The sequence below is a fragment of the Genypterus blacodes genome, unplaced genomic scaffold (assembly GCF_046128005.1).
Source record: "Genypterus blacodes isolate CSIRO-AG114 ecotype Tasmania unplaced genomic scaffold, CSIRO-AGI_Gbla_v1 ptg000057l_1, whole genome shotgun sequence".
Lineage (NCBI taxonomy): Eukaryota > Metazoa > Chordata > Actinopteri > Ophidiiformes > Ophidiidae > Genypterus > Genypterus blacodes.
In genome coordinates this window covers 3511932-3527249 of record NW_027466869.1, presented here as the reverse complement: position 1 = coordinate 3527249, position 15318 = coordinate 3511932, and the positions used below count along the sequence as shown (strand labels likewise).

At 49.0% G+C, this 15318-nt stretch overlaps 1 protein-coding gene across 1 annotated transcript in view; it reads left to right on the top strand.

The window, feature by feature from the left end:
- LOC143002467 (nectin-2-like) overlaps nt 1-15318 on the top strand; it is a 38529-nt gene that overhangs the window by 21032 nt on the left and 2179 nt on the right. Inside the window, exon 6 of the mRNA XM_076152579.1 lies at nt 15138-15273. Coding sequence (XP_076008694.1) covers nt 15138-15273 — 136 coding nt within the window. The remainder of the gene's footprint in view (nt 1-15137; nt 15274-15318) is intronic.

Below are 15318 nucleotides of genomic sequence, written 5' to 3'. Positions count from 1 at the left end.
TTTAAGCAGAGGGCTGTCAGACACTCTATAAAAACAGTGTGTGTGTGTGCGTGTGTGTGTGTCAGCACCTCTTTTATATCCCCAGTTCTGCTGCACCATCCATCCGTCTGTCATCTTATCTAAACATCTCTCCCTATAATCACTGCCCTCCTCTGCCTTTCCTCTTATCGTCTGCTGTGGCCTAAATGCTCACGTGTGTTGAATCTCTAAGTGTGTGTGTGTGTGTGTACGTGTGTGTACTTGTGTGTGTGTGTTTGTGAGAATGTCTTAAATGCAGTAAATGTCTTTTTTTATATATCCAACATTTACCAACTAAGCCTGGTGTGTAAAGTGTAAACTCTCCTCTAAATCGTCCCCCTCTCCTCTCGTTTGTAACACTGCAGTCACATTCTACATTCAACCCAGAGGCAGGATTTTAAAATGGGAATACATTATTGATCTAACACATTAATTATTGCCCCATTAAACTGCATCTGGGTGCACTTTGTCAAATTGCTCCAAGCTTTTAAGTCTTCTGGGAGTTTGTCTGTAGGCCCGTGTTTACATGTGTAATTCTGATTGTTTGTGTGCTTTGTCGCCCGTGAGGAGCCTCTTCAGGGGTTGGTGACCTTTGTGCGGCACCTGCCCCCCCTGCGTACTCCTGTGTGAGTTCAGCCACAGTGCCTGTCACTCAAGCCCGCAGCCGAGGCGTCATGGGTAACGGCCCCCGATTCACGGTTCAAGTGCACTTCAGCATGGCACCTGTGGAGGGGAGAGCGGGCGCCAGTTTAGTAAACGGCTCGGCAGCATTGCCATGCAAAGCGTCGCTTCCACGCCGGCCAGAGTTTAACTGTCAGCTCAGGGCAGCGATGGCATGAAATAGACTTACGCGGACAAAAGGCTTTATCGTTAAGGAGGAAATTAAATGTTATTAAAATTTGCCTTTTAGCATCACAAAGGCTCTACGTGAAATGATTACAAACACAAATCCATTATCGCACGTACGCGAACGCCATCTCTGATCCCTTCCTCCCCCCACCCCCCCCCCACACACACACACACACACACTTTTATTCCAGCCTCAAACCTCTGATCTGACCGCTCTGCCTCCGACAGCCACTCGGAGCAGAACATCAAGGGAGATCTGTGCCGCAAAACTTCTTTGTTGTTCACAAACAAAAGTGTAGAAACTGCAAAACGGAGAGAGCACAGAGCCCCGGCAGGCTGCGTGGATGCACTGCTCCGCATTTTGATTAATTTATGTTCCAGTACATTTCAGTTTTCCTAAGTCATTACCCTCCCAAATGGCCGTCATCCCCACAGGATCCACACAAACAAAACTCTCAAGTGCGTCTACCTTTTCTCATCTGTCCTCGTCTCTGCTCTCTTCAGCATCTCTGTGTGTGTGTGTGTGTGTGTGTGTGTGTGTGTGTATGTGTGTGAGAGAGAGGGCCAGTCTGTGTGTGTGTGTCATCATATGACTCCCAGTGATGTGCCAAGTTATTTATCTGCGCATTACACACACTGTCCAGGTGCGGCTCGCTGATCGTTTATCCTCCGCTGGCCAACGCCGCTCTGATATATGGAGCTGTAACGTTTCAAAATTGCAACACTGCCTACGTAGCAAACACACTTACATAGAGCCTGCCAGTGGGTGTTTGTCTGTCTGTGAGTGTGTGTCTGAACGTGAGAGACGGGTGTGTGTGCGTGTGCCGAGTTTGGCTTTTCGGGTCATTTATCCTATTTTCAGGCCCTTTGCTCCGCTGTCTCCTCTTAATATCAGTTTTACTCGGGTGCTTTGCGGAATTTTGTCGCCCAATTGGTATTCATTAGTGTGTGTGAGTGTGAGTGGTACAAAGAGCATGTGAGAGAGAGAGTGTGTGTGTCTGTGAATGTGGTTTTTGCACACATTCTCTCCTGGCGTTTCCATAATAATGTGACATTTCCCTGTGTAATGGCATACTCATGCTCACAGTGTGTGTGTGTGTGTGTGTGTGTGTGTGTGTGTCATTCTCCATAAAGCTGAATGACCTCATATTATTTTCTGAATCTACATGTCGGTAAACACTTGTATTTATTGTATTACGTGTACATATACTCATTACTACATCGAGCGTATACGCGTGTGCTTCCAGTCTTTCGTGTGTGTGAGTGTGTGTGAGCGTGTCTCCCCTCTCTCTGTGTGTAGGCAGCGTATTACTCGTCTTGGTGCAATGAGCCAGGCCTTGTATTAGGCAGGTTGAGCTGCAGGGGGAATTTTGTAACACTTGACCTGTTTCACTGAGTCATTTGTGTGGATGGAGCAAGGAGAAGGAAATAAAAGGAGTGAGGGAAGGGAGGGAGGGAGGGAGGAGGAGTGGTTAGGGGTGATTGGAGGGATGAGTGACAATGAAAAGTGGTTGCGAGGGAAGAGAGGGAGGGAGAGAGAGAGAGAGAGAGGGAAGGAGGCACGGAGAGGACGAGCGCCATGGCACAACAGCTGGGGGAGACGTAGGGAGGAGAGACGTGACGACATCGCCTTCATATTTCTCTCTCTCTCCCTCCCCCTCTCTCTCCTTCCCTCTCTCTCTCTCTCTCTCTGTCTCACTCATCCATCCATCCTTCCTTCCTGTCCTCGTCCTTCACTCGGGGAGCCTCCCGGGCTGCGTCTCCCCGCTCCTCATTACTCACCCCTTCAACCTCCAAAGGTCACGGGCAGTAAAGCCGCCACTTTAAAAATGCAAGAATATCCCAACTTCTTTATGCGACTGTTGCCGCTCGTTATTGGCAGGGTGTGTACGTGTGTGTGTGTGTGTGTGTGTGTGTGTGTACGAGTGTGTGTGTGCTGATATCTGCTCTCCCTCATACTGTATTAATAGTGTAATTTTTCACTCCCTTGGTAGTTGCCGGTTTTGGACAGAGAGCTGAGGCCGTAAATCTGCACCACCAGCTCCTTCTCCTCTGTCCTCATATTCCCTGTGTGTGTGTGTGTGTGTGTGTGTGTGTGTTTTGTTATTTTATTTCTGCCCGCACACGTCCCCCATCTGTCCATTCTGTTATAAAGCGTGTAAAGCAGCCGACGGATGACTTTTCATTATTCCACCACATTTTCATTCTGTCTCCTTTTCAAATGTGTGTGTGTGTGTGCGTGTCTGTGTGTGCGTGTCTGCGTGTGTGATGAGGAAAATTGGAACAAAAGAAGAAAAAAAGAGCCCTCTCGTCTCCTCCTCTTCAAATCTGCTTTCATTAGCCTCCCTGTCCTCCCCGATCTCCCTTGTCGCCTCCTGCGTCGCTCCTGTCACCACAGCGCACGGCGTGGTCGCTCACTTCCTGTTCGGCGGCGACGTCTGCCGGCTGCCAGCGCGTCCTCAGGTGATAAGAGCGCAGTCATCGCTCGACATCGCAGCCTGGTGTTTGGTGACATTTAGCATTTTACTGCACAAAAATTATGCACCGCTGTTGACATTCAGCCTTATGCATAAAATTCATGATGTATGTGGCACTTCCTGTAGGCAGTGCGAGGAAAGAGACCCTGCACTCATAAACACAATCCACCCCATACACACTATTGTACAATTAATGACTCCACACACACACACACACACAGATAGGTCGTCCTAGAAAATGCACCCTGGTGAACCAAGATCATGGAGCTTTATGAATACATTTAAAAGTCACATTTCTTCCCGTTTCTGCATCTTCATTATGGATTCAGGAAGACAGACACACACACAAACACACACGCACACACGCTCTCTTTATTAATTTCTCGCAAATTAATTCCACTTTTTATGATCCCCAATTTATGTCAGCAGCCACGCAGGCCTCCTCTCCTCGTCTCCTCGTCTCTCTCTGTCCCCTTATCTCCTCCGCCTCATGTCCCCGTCCCCCCCTCTACATGTTCGCTCCATGAAACAATGGCACTTTTTAGTAACGAGCGACGAGTTTGTCAGCGTCTAAAAGGGAGAGGAAGACAAATGGAGGGAGGGGGGGGAGGAGGATGTGAAGATAATGGGTTTCTGTAGTGATTAACATTCCAGAGTGACGCGTCAAGTAACATGTGACTGTCCTATTGTTTCTGCGCTGACAGCCTCAACCGAGGGAGGTCGCGTGTGTGTGTCTGTGTGCTTGGCGCGCGTGTGTATGTATGTATGTGTGTGGGTGTGCGCGTGCTCTGGTTTCGTGTGAGGCGCTGAAGGTAATAAACACACCATGTCTAATCTACATGTACAGGGCGTGGGCGTCTGAGTGTGTGTGTGTGTGTGATGTCACCCGTGAGCCAGTTTCTCCCCCGCTCGCTGACTAACAGGTCACTCGGTATGTCAGGTGGCGTCGCCAGGTTCCTGCCGCACCGCTGTGACACATCTGGTCCCAGGCAGGAAGTGGCGTCGGGGGGCGATTCCACCTGGCGTGTTGTAGTGCAATGACATCATTACCGCTGAGTGAACTCCTGCTGTCATCAGGGATTTACAGATGCGGCGTTAAATGTTTGCACACCGGCGTTACAGGCAGAGAAAAATGCGGAATCTGACAACAAAGTGGGAATATTAGATGATTGGATATGAAATGGAACAAGCTCACTTTTTATTATAATATATAATATATAATCCATCAGTTTTGCTTTTTACCCTTTGTTTCATTTTGTTATTCATTCATTGGATTTCACGCATTTAATTTCCCTCTGTATGTCTCATCTGTAAAATGTCACAATCAAAGTGACATTTTCAATAAGTTCCATCTATCAGTCAAACAGTGGGGATTCAATTCAGAGTCACATAAACGGCTCTGACATTTCATTTGATATCACGTTCCTTGTTAGGGTTTTGATCATTTTTCCATGTGGCTAATCTCGTCACCTTCCCGTTCTTCCCGTTTCACGCTCTCACAAACGCACCCATCCACGCTCAGATCGCGAGCAGCACCGTGTGTTTAGCACGCGCGGCCCCCGCCGGGATTCAAACCTCTGCGAGCCCGGTATTAGCTGGTTCTACAAGGGATCCTTTGAGCTTTGCAGCGGCTTCTGCCTTCATCATCAATATTCCCTCCACTTGGCTGAGGGGATAAAGGCCTCAAACACGCATCTGATCACGCAGTCTGTCTGGAGGTTGCTGGCGGATTCAGATCGAAGATAATTTGATTCTACTCCGTCCCGTACTTTGATCCCAAAATCTCATCCAGCCCCGGATTAAAATGTACATCCGTCCTTTTCCCCTCCCCTGCCCCCCCTCCTCCTCGCCTCCTCCTCTCCTCCGCTGGGCCTGCACGGCGTATCGCGGGCGCTCAGGTGTGCTGTGAGAGCTGAGCGGAGCAGACAGGCTTGTGAGCTAACTTAAGCCAAGGAGTGTAGGAATACATTTACTGTCCATCTAGCTGCATGTAATCGCATCTATGTCTGACTCTGCCTTGAGAGACGAGCGGCTGGTTTTCCTCAGGAAAGCATCAAAAGCTTTTGCATCATCCCGCGCTCCATCCGCGCTTCGCTCCCCCCCTCCCCCCACCAGCTCGCTCGCTCTCTCTCTCGCTCTCTCTCACACAGGTGCTTTTGTAATCGGCACGTGCTCTCACAGGGAGACTTTGTGCGTCTGAGTGCACATTGTGTATTCTCTGCGTTAGAGCGTGTGTCATTGTTTGTGTGTGTATGCCTGTGTGTTTGTGTGCGTGCTTACATGTGACTGTGCGTGAGTGTGTAATGTGTGTGTATCCTCTCCTCTCGCGTGCCTAAGTGGCTCTGACACATCTGTGGCTTTTCCAGGCGAATCAGGGCCAAACTGCCAAGAAATCAATGCAACAGCCTCCGCTCGCCTCACTTTCCCCCTCCGCCTGCTCGTTGCCCCCTCTCTCCCTCGCTCTCTCTCTCTCTCTCTCTCCTGCCGTCTTGCTGGGAGCCCTTATTAAAAATGGAGAGTGTGTGTGTTGCATATTTAAAATGGTCATGGATGGATTTAAACGGCTGATGGTATTTAGTGTCTCCTCAGGGAGCCGCTATGAGCCCTTAAGCTGACTCCTCTGACTGGAGCCTGACTGACTGGTGAGCACACACTAAACCTCTAATAATGACTTGTGTACACACAGTCGGCCCCGCGCATGCACACACACTCACTCACAGACACACACTCACTCACACACTCACACAAACACACACACAGGCAGGCGAGCAATCATCCACCCATACACACTCACCCTCTCATTACAGCACCCATTGGAATTATAACAAGGACGCCGGTTACGTCCATTAGGCATGGAGTGTGTGTGTGTGTGTGTGTGTGTGTGTGTGCACCTGAATGGTCATCGGTCAATAACTCATTAGTGAGCTTGCTTTAATGTAGCAATGTGCAAATGTTTTAACTACTTGAAGCTCCTAACGTGTGGACACGCATCTAAGATCTTATTGTGTGTGTGTGTGTGTGACGGGGGAGGGGTCACATGTCACACACTGGCCCAGCAAGTGTTTGTGTCATGTATTCTTTGATGCCAGACCTGGAATTGGGCTCCAGTCTGCTACTAAGACACTACGCTGAAACACTATTGATTAACACACACACACACACACACAAAAACACACACACACACACATACACACACACACACTTAACCGCCACACCTAAACACTGCAACCGTAAAAAAAGCACAGATTCATAAACAAACACTCCCCCCCCACCATCACCACCACACACACACACACACACACACACACACACACACACACACACACACACACAAGGAGGAGGAGGAAGAGAGAGCGGCAGGCGAAAATTGTAGGTGGAGGGGAGCGAGGCGTGTGATAATAAGGGAATATTCAGATGAATAGAGCATGAAAGAGCATTTCCAATATCCAACCTGTGCCTGGAGACGTGTTGTTTTGGGGAAGGAACAGCGAGATCTGTGGCATCATCTTCAACGCGTTCAATACACAGCGGAGGATGAGAAATGTCAATTTATTTCTTATTAACGCTGCCGGGGCTTTGAAGGCACAAGCGTCTCGGGTTGTAAAGCCGCCTGACGTGCGTACAGGCGATGTCATCCGTGACGTGCAGGGGTTAAAACTCCAGGGGCAGATTTGAGTTGTAGGCAGCAGGACAAAGACTTTTTGGATGCAGAGGACAGTGTGCATTCATTTACACCTTTTTGTTTTTGCCCACACACCTTCTGTATGTACGTACAATGCTGCAGGTTTTAGATTTGTGGTGTGTGTGTGTGTGTGTGTGTGTGTGTGTGTGTGTGTGTCTGTGTGTGTGTGTATGTGTGTGCATTGGCTTTGTGCCTTCTTTTTTAACAAGGCATAAATCAGCAGGACACAAAGCCAAACAGCCCATCAACCACATTTAAACGCTAATGAAACCATTCTTTATGCGCACACACAGATAAATTGAACCCCGTCACCGTCTTCTTCTCCACCTTCTCCGCCGCTTCCATTGTTTTGGCGTCTCTGCTGCGCCCGGCGGCCGTGCATAACTGAATGGCAATGGAGGAAAGAACGTCGCCCTTAATGAGCGTTTGAATCCAGGATGGGCGAGATCCTAGTTTCCGGTACACGTTCGCACAACGCGCGCGCATTGTTGCCGCTTCTCTCCAGGGGCCTGCCGGTGACGACAAGGAAGAGCGGATGAATGCGGAGAGCGAGCGGGGGCCATTACGGCTCTGCGTGTCATTAATCAGGGGCTGATGAGAGCCAGTCGCGGGGAGAGAGACGGGGGCTCGTTAGCTCTACGGCTCTCTCAGGACGCTGTGCCGGGCTCTTTAAGGCCGACTGACGATGCAGCAGGTACAAACTAAACGCTGTAAACAAATCAATGTCTCACCGCTAATATACTTTCTCAAAGGTCATCCTTCGTTATGCACAGAGTCAAACCAAAGACGTGGGCATCGTTAACTTTCACTTGTGCCACCCATAATTTGTTTGTTCTTGGAATTCATTCCCATTCCTTGCTTTCTTCCCACCCGTGCCTCCCTCCTACACATCTTCCTCTCCATCTCCTATACGCTCTCCTCTTTCTTTCTTCCTTACCCATCTCTGGCTCTTTCGCCGTGCGTTGTGTCTTGTGTGTGTGTGTGCGTGTGTGAGGAACTTGGAGGGAGAGCGACACGAGCAGCACTCTCGTGCGAGTTGAGAGGAATGAACAAGTCGACTTCGGCTGCACTGGTAGAATGAGAAAGGAGAAGGCGGCCAAGTCCAAAGATGGCTTTTCCCCCTTCTCCTTGCTATATGTAAGGCTTCCACAGCAGCGGGCCGCCGAATAGATCGCAGCTCACGGAGGCGATTGTTGCTCGCGGTAACAGGGTGTAAGAGTGAGAAATCCGAACGAGGACGGCGGGGTTTCCAGGTTGTGCGTGTGACTGAGTGGCGAGTAATGAGGTGAGAGTCGCTGCTGGCCAGAGGTTGAGCCGCGCTGTGAAGGGGGGGCAGGTAAACACACCAGCTGCTCCCGACCGGCCGCCCTCAAGGCCACGCCAAGAGAAAACAGAGGTGTGTGTGTGTGTGAGGAGGGGAGGGAAGAGGAGGGGGGTGGTTGAAGCAGGTTGGGAAGATGGATGGCGAGCCTGAAGCCACGCGGGTGCAAACAGAGGGAGATAGGTTTCCTCCATTTGCAACATTTACTGCCAAACGCAGCATCTAGCAGGCTTGTGTGCGAGTGTGTGTTTCCGTCACGACCGCCGGCTGGATTCCAATCATCACAGGGATCATCAACGTCTGATCTTTTGGCATTGAGATGATTGAACCCTGTTGTATTGTGTCTCAGACGTGGTGGTGATTGAATAACGCAGGAGATCATTTTGAAATATCAATAAAGCGTCCAGGCTTCATTCTCCGGTAAATCTGGTGATGCGCTGGATGGCATGAATACTAAATAGCAGCTCCACCGGCTCCAGCCGTCGCTGGGATACAGACGTTATCCGCTTTGCGCTTAGTGAATATCCACACTTTTGCTTTTAGCTGTTACCTGTCAGCTCCTGCTCCTGTCTGTGAGTGTGTGTTTGTGTGTGAGGGAGAGTGAGAGTGCGCTTGTTGTACAGCAGATCAGTCACATCCTGAGTGGACGGCTACATTTGGCTAATGCAGCCGCGCTCTCTGTGCTGCAGCCAGCCCCCTCAGTGCCACTGCAAAGTGGACTGTAAATATTGACAGGGAGACAGCGACGAGGCCAACCGCGACCTTGTCAGAGGGAGAAAGGGAAGGAGGGATTGATGGAACCATGGAGAGAGAGAGAGAGAGAGAGAGAGAGAGAGAGAGAGAGAGAGAGAGAGAGAGAGAGAGAGAGAGAGAGAGAGAGAGAGAGAGAGAGAGAGAGAGAGAGAGAGAGAGAGAGAGAGAGAGAGAGAGAGAGAGAGAGAGAGAGAGAGAGAGAGAGAGAGAGAGAGAGAGACTGGAAAGAAGGAGGGAGGGAGAGTTCTTGCCTTCTCCAGAGGCAACTGACTGTGCTTTGATGCACTATGGCAGGGAACACACTGTCTCCCCAGAGAGGGAGAGCAGAGGTACACACACACGCACACACACACACACATATACACAAACACACACACACACACACACAAGTTTTCAAATTACCCCCACATAGCTTTTTAAAATGTCAAAATGTGCACACATCCTTGCACACACACACACCCAAAGACACACACACACACACACTAATGGTGTGTATGCAGAGGCGCAGTGACATGAATTTAATCGTCAGACTGCTGAAATGCACGAGGCTGAACTCGAAAATCGCAGTAGATTAAAAGTGACCAGCATCACTGATTTGCCGAAACTAAAAGAGCCCTGGCAACTGCAGCACACACACACACACCAATACACACACATACAGTGCTCAGGGACCCAGATGCTGGCTGAATTCAGTCAGCGTTTGCTTCATTTAGTCTGCAGTGGCACATCGGTGGAGTCCTTCTAGAACAACTTGGGCCGGTCACGATGTCGGAGCAAACACAGTCGCCCCTCAATTTGTTTTTGATTCGTCCTGAAATGATTTGCGTCTCAGCCGGCGCGTGTGTGTGTGTGTGTAAAGTGTGACAGTGACGGTGATTATGGTCGAGGGTGCGTGTCGTGTCTTCAACTGCCATAGAATTGATGTTGGAGATTCCTGCAGTGCTCCAGACTTTAGTACTTGCCATTGATTGTGAATAATTTAAGTGTGTGTGTGTGTGTGTGCTTTCAGTCTGACAGGTTGCAGCTCATGTAGTATGAATCCCGTTAGTGAAGCCAGGAGCGTTACTTTGTTCTTCTTCACTTGTGTCTCTTTTCAGTCGGAACCTTTGCCTCACTCTCCAGAGCCTCCTCCTCCTCCTCCTCTTCATCCCTTCACTACGTTATATATGTGCTTGGTTATCAGGTTATTACTTGTATTACCGGGGCTTTAGCCATGTGTACCTTGACTGAAGCGGAGCACGGATTGATGTATGGGGGCCGCTCCGGCTGACACACTAAACCTTACCCCCCCCGCCCCCCCGCACATCAATCAGGGCCATTACTCTCTCTCCTCTTTTCTCTTAGTGAGCAATGACATTACAAACACCGATCTTTATCCTAATCTCTCTCCGAGGCCATCAATTCATTTGGTCCTAATCTCATCTCCAGGCTCCCTCGCTCTCGGCTCGCTGCCACTGTTGCAACCTTGGGGGGGCCTTTCTTTCTCTCTCCCTCCTACTGTGGGGGGAAAATAAAAGACTGCAACATGTTTCATCAGGAACACACACTCACAGTTTGTTTGTGTGTGTGTGTTGCTCTCAAAAGTTCACTTGAATGGGAAAAATTCACCAGGATTTCTAAATGAACTCCAGCAGACAGCAAAAGGGAATAATAAATCAAAAAAAGCGATTTCAGTAGCTCCTACAGAGACATTAACAGAGGCGCTGTGATCAAACGCCGCGTTGTTTAATTAAATAGGCCTCGTCTCTCGCTGAGAAGCACGTCAAAGGAGGAATTTGAAGGATCGTGAGGGAGCGCTTGAGCCGGGGACGACACCTCTGCTTTTAGGTTCTTTTTCTGGTCTGAAGCGAGGGAGGAATTTGTTCTGTATATCCTGAGACCTGCTGATCTCTTAGCCCGAGGGCGACCACGAGGCTGAAACATCCCTCTGCTGATCTGGAATAGGGGGGATTGTTTCAGATGTTACGGCGGGCTTGTATGCACTTAGGATAGTGAAGGTGTGTGCGTGTACAGATTTGCACAAAGGTGTGTATGGGAAGGTAATAAAAACAGGTTTATCTCCATGTTATGCGCGGGATGTAAGAGATTTGGGTGGGTGGGGTGCAGATCTGTGCTGTCGTATTACTGAGCAGAACAAGCGAATCCTGACCCAGAGAGAGAGAGAGAGAGAGAGAGAGAGAGAGAGAGAGAGAGAGAGAGAGAGAGAGAGAGAGAGAGAGAGAGAGAGAGAGAGAGAGAGAGAGAGAGAGAGAGAGAGAGAGAGAGAGAGAGAGAGAGAGAGAGAGAGAGAGAGAGAGAGAGAGAGAGAGAGAGAGAGAGAGAGAGAGAGAGAGAGAGAGAGAGAGAGAGAGAGAGATGGTGGGCCCAGCACGTTAACCTTAATCTCCTCAGGGAAAGGTGTCAACATGCGGGAAGGGAGGAGGAGGGATTGGGAGGAAAGGAGAGAGAGAGATCTTTGTCTCATCCCCTTGCTGTGTCATCATCCAGTCGCAGTCAGCAGCCGGGAAATCCCTCTCTGCTTATCCCATGAGGTCTCTTAATCAGTCTTCATCGCACCGGGTTCTCCCCCCCTTCCTCTTCCTCCTCACCTCTATTCACATCCTCCTGCTCTCCTCTCACCTCAAAATTCCAAAGTCTCCCAGTCGCGCCTCCTCCTCCTCCTTTCCCAGAGTATTCTCTCCTCATTACAGCTTTGCTTCCCAATGACTCACACGAGCATTGAGAGTTTGAACGCGACGCTGATCTGTCTCCCGAGTTTCTGCCTCCCAATATATATTTTGAGACGCAGTTGAAGAGAAGGCGGGCAGAGGAGTAGAGCGAGACTTTGAACTGTGCGTCGGTGAAACTCACTGGCTGTGGAACTGCAGTTGGATCTCTCCGCGCATCCCAAAGCTCCCAGAAATTCCGAGGGTATTTTCAACTCGCTCAAGTTGTAATTTTCAGCCGGGTTTCACCCACAGCCACCGAGCCTCATCTCCTCTTCCTCCCTCCCTTCCTCCTCTGTGCCTCATGGGAGGCCAGTGGTCTGCGGTCGACTTGACTGGCTGAGCGATGGACAGCATACACACACGCACGCACGCACAGACACACACACACACACACACACACACAGGAAGGGATAGATGTGTATCGGACTGGACGGTCCCCACATTGATCTGCTCAGAGGGATGAAGTGACCTTTAACAGAGTTTGAACTGTTGAACCTCTTCCTGGTTCCCACTGCCAGTAAACACCGGTGGGGTCAGCAGGAGATGCAGGACTCCCTCAAGGCTCCTGTCATTCCAGAGAGATTCAGTATTAGTTTGTGTTTCCAGCATAAATATTTATGTAGATGGCTTCTCTTTTTGTATGCAAATGCTGTTTGTCTGCAAAGGAAAGGCTGCAGGGCAAAGGGTGCAGTGCAGAGGTGTGTGTGTGTGTGTGTGTGTGTGTGTGTGTGTGTGTGTGTGTGTGTGTGTGTGTGTGTAAATATGTCAGAATGAGTGACAGGGATATGGATACAGGAGGCTACTGCAAGCTGCTCCTTAATACACTGTTGTGTTTGTGCACGCTGTTGTGGTATGTTGTGAGGGTCTATGTGTGTGTCCTTTCTAAAGTACACTACACACACATAAAGAGAGAGAGGGGAGATCTGTCTGGGATATTTCATTAGTGCTGGACACGGCTGGAGTCCAGGGCCAGCGCGGAGGTCACGCTCTCCAGTCGGGCCATTCACAAAGATGCTGTGCACCTCAATCCATAAGGCCTGACCTCCTCCTCCCCCGCTAGCTTCTACTAGCTGAGCTTATCCGAAAAGGAAGGAAACGCTCTCCTCGCCCAAATCTGCTCTCCCAAAATGACACCCCTCGGGTAATGACGCAGCCAGATAAAGCGGGTGGGAAAGGCGAACTCTGGCAGACTTTTAGACTAAATTCCAGAGAGCCAAAATGGAGCCGGGCGGTGACGAACAGACACGGTATTGGAATGAGGAAGCGGTAACAACACCAGAGAGCCGAGGCAGGTCTCAGGTTCAGGGAGGGGAAGAGCCCTGTAGTTGGGTAGAGACACAGCACCACCATGTGGCTGGGAGCTCACACTGCACTTGAAAGCGGTTTCAGGTGAGAGGAGTTTATTTGCCATGAGATGCAACAGGTGGAAACACACACAAACACACACACTGAGCCTGGATGCTGCTCTGTGTTTCATCACCCTGCTGACTGAGGCGGATGGTTCCATTCCTTTAATTTCCGAGCATCCAGCGCAAACCATTATCTCCTCTTTAACTCTCTCACCTCTGCGTCATTTCAGTGAAAATCTTCATAATGATCCATCGTGTTCTTTTTCCAGTTCGTATTTTTTTGTAGTTACTTAACGGTTTTACAAGCTCGTGGTTTGGCAATCTTTAAGAGTGGCAATGTTTCCTGAATAGCTAATTAGGTTTCATTTTCTGGAGCTCATCCCAAACACCCTCTCTCTCCCTCTCTCCCTCTCTCCTCTCTCCTCCCTCTCTCTGGGTGTAACAGCTGCTTGTCATCGTCTCTTTACTACAGAGGAGTCATTTCTTCTTATTACCACCGCACCGGGTGGTATTGACAAAATTAAATGTCATGATATTTTCCACCAAATAATTCAGCATTGGTATTTTGGTGAGAAGTCATTAGTCACAGCACAGATGTTTAGTCTTCATTCCGCTGTGCCGCCTTTCACAGGATTGGATGCTTTTTTTTCTTTAATAAAGCTTATGAGATGGTATCTTAGACGTCAGAACATGCAGGACAATATGCTGCAAAATCACAACATCAATATTTATCAAATCATCCAGATAGTTGTAAGGTCTATTCCTCTTTATTCCGCATTTTTGTGGTATCTGAAAAACCAGAACCCCCAAAGCCGCTGAGACGTAACGAGGGCACCACATGTTGGGCTGTTGTTCCACAGATGGCTGTAATGAGTTTTGTTCAAGGGTGAAAAAACTGTGAATAACTTATTTTCACTATACAAAAAAAAAGTCAAAACAACATCATATAATTAGTTTGCGGTTTTATTCGCCATCCATCCACGGAAACATGAAGAAACCAGGGACCCGTTACGTTGTTTTTAACTGGATGAAAGAGTTTAATGACCGTCGTCGTGCCTCAGTGATGTAAAGTTCACGCTGGGCGTTTGATGTTGCAGGTTCAGATGAGGTTCAGGTCATTTCTCTCTCGGTGCTATTTCCTATTCACCGTCCAGTGTGTTCCATCATACACAGCAAAAGCCTCATTCAGCACAGAGTGTTGAGTGCAGAGTACATATAAGATTACAGATACATGAAAACCTTTCAATCCAATCCAATCTTTCCACCTTTTCTTTAACAAAACAAAAACCTTCCGTCTTTTCCTTGTTAGAGGTGATGAGCAGCATTAAGGGCAGCGTGCAGTGCAGAATGTTCAGGGTCGGTGCCGAGAGACGCTCATTAGGAGCCTTTTGTATGTGCAAAGGAATGAGAATTATTTCAGGCGACGTTCAGTGTCGCCTATTGTTAGAGGAAAATCGTAATTAGACTAAGAACATTCAATCATGACCCATCCAATTATGAGGACGGGGGCTTGTTCTCATCAAATGAGCTTCAGATCCTCTCTGCCCTTTACCACCCCCTCATTAGCATAATCCCCTGGGAATACAGGGGAATAATGAGCAAGGTTGTACCTCTGTAAACACACTGTGTGTGTGTGTGTGTGTGTGTGTGTGTGTGTGTGTGTGTGTGTGTGTGAGAGAGAGAGAGAGTGGTCAAGGTTCATTAGTGGAACCTGCTTGTGGATTCTCTTAATGACCCATGTGAGTCGACACCCTAATCCAAGAGCCCTTTCTTTACATCAGTGGCATGCACTCACACACACACACACACACACACAGCTACTGCTCTTCATGGATATGGCAGTAACTTCAGTTGTGTCCTCTAGCATGCACTTAGGTAATATCTAACTCCTCTTCACGTTTGTTACAGTAATGTTATTGTCCAGCTGTAGTCCTCACACACACGTCTGACCTGATCTAATGGCCTTTTCTTTTCTCCCAGGTACTCGTCTGCCGACGAAGGGTCCAGCTTCAGGCAGTATCATTGGCGGCATCATCGGGGTCATCATCCTCCTGGCCATCATTGGAACAGGCATCGCCATGTACCGCAAACATCGCCACAACAAACTGCACGGAGAGTGAGTAGCTGTGTGTGTGTGTGTGTGTGTGTGTGTGTGTTTGTT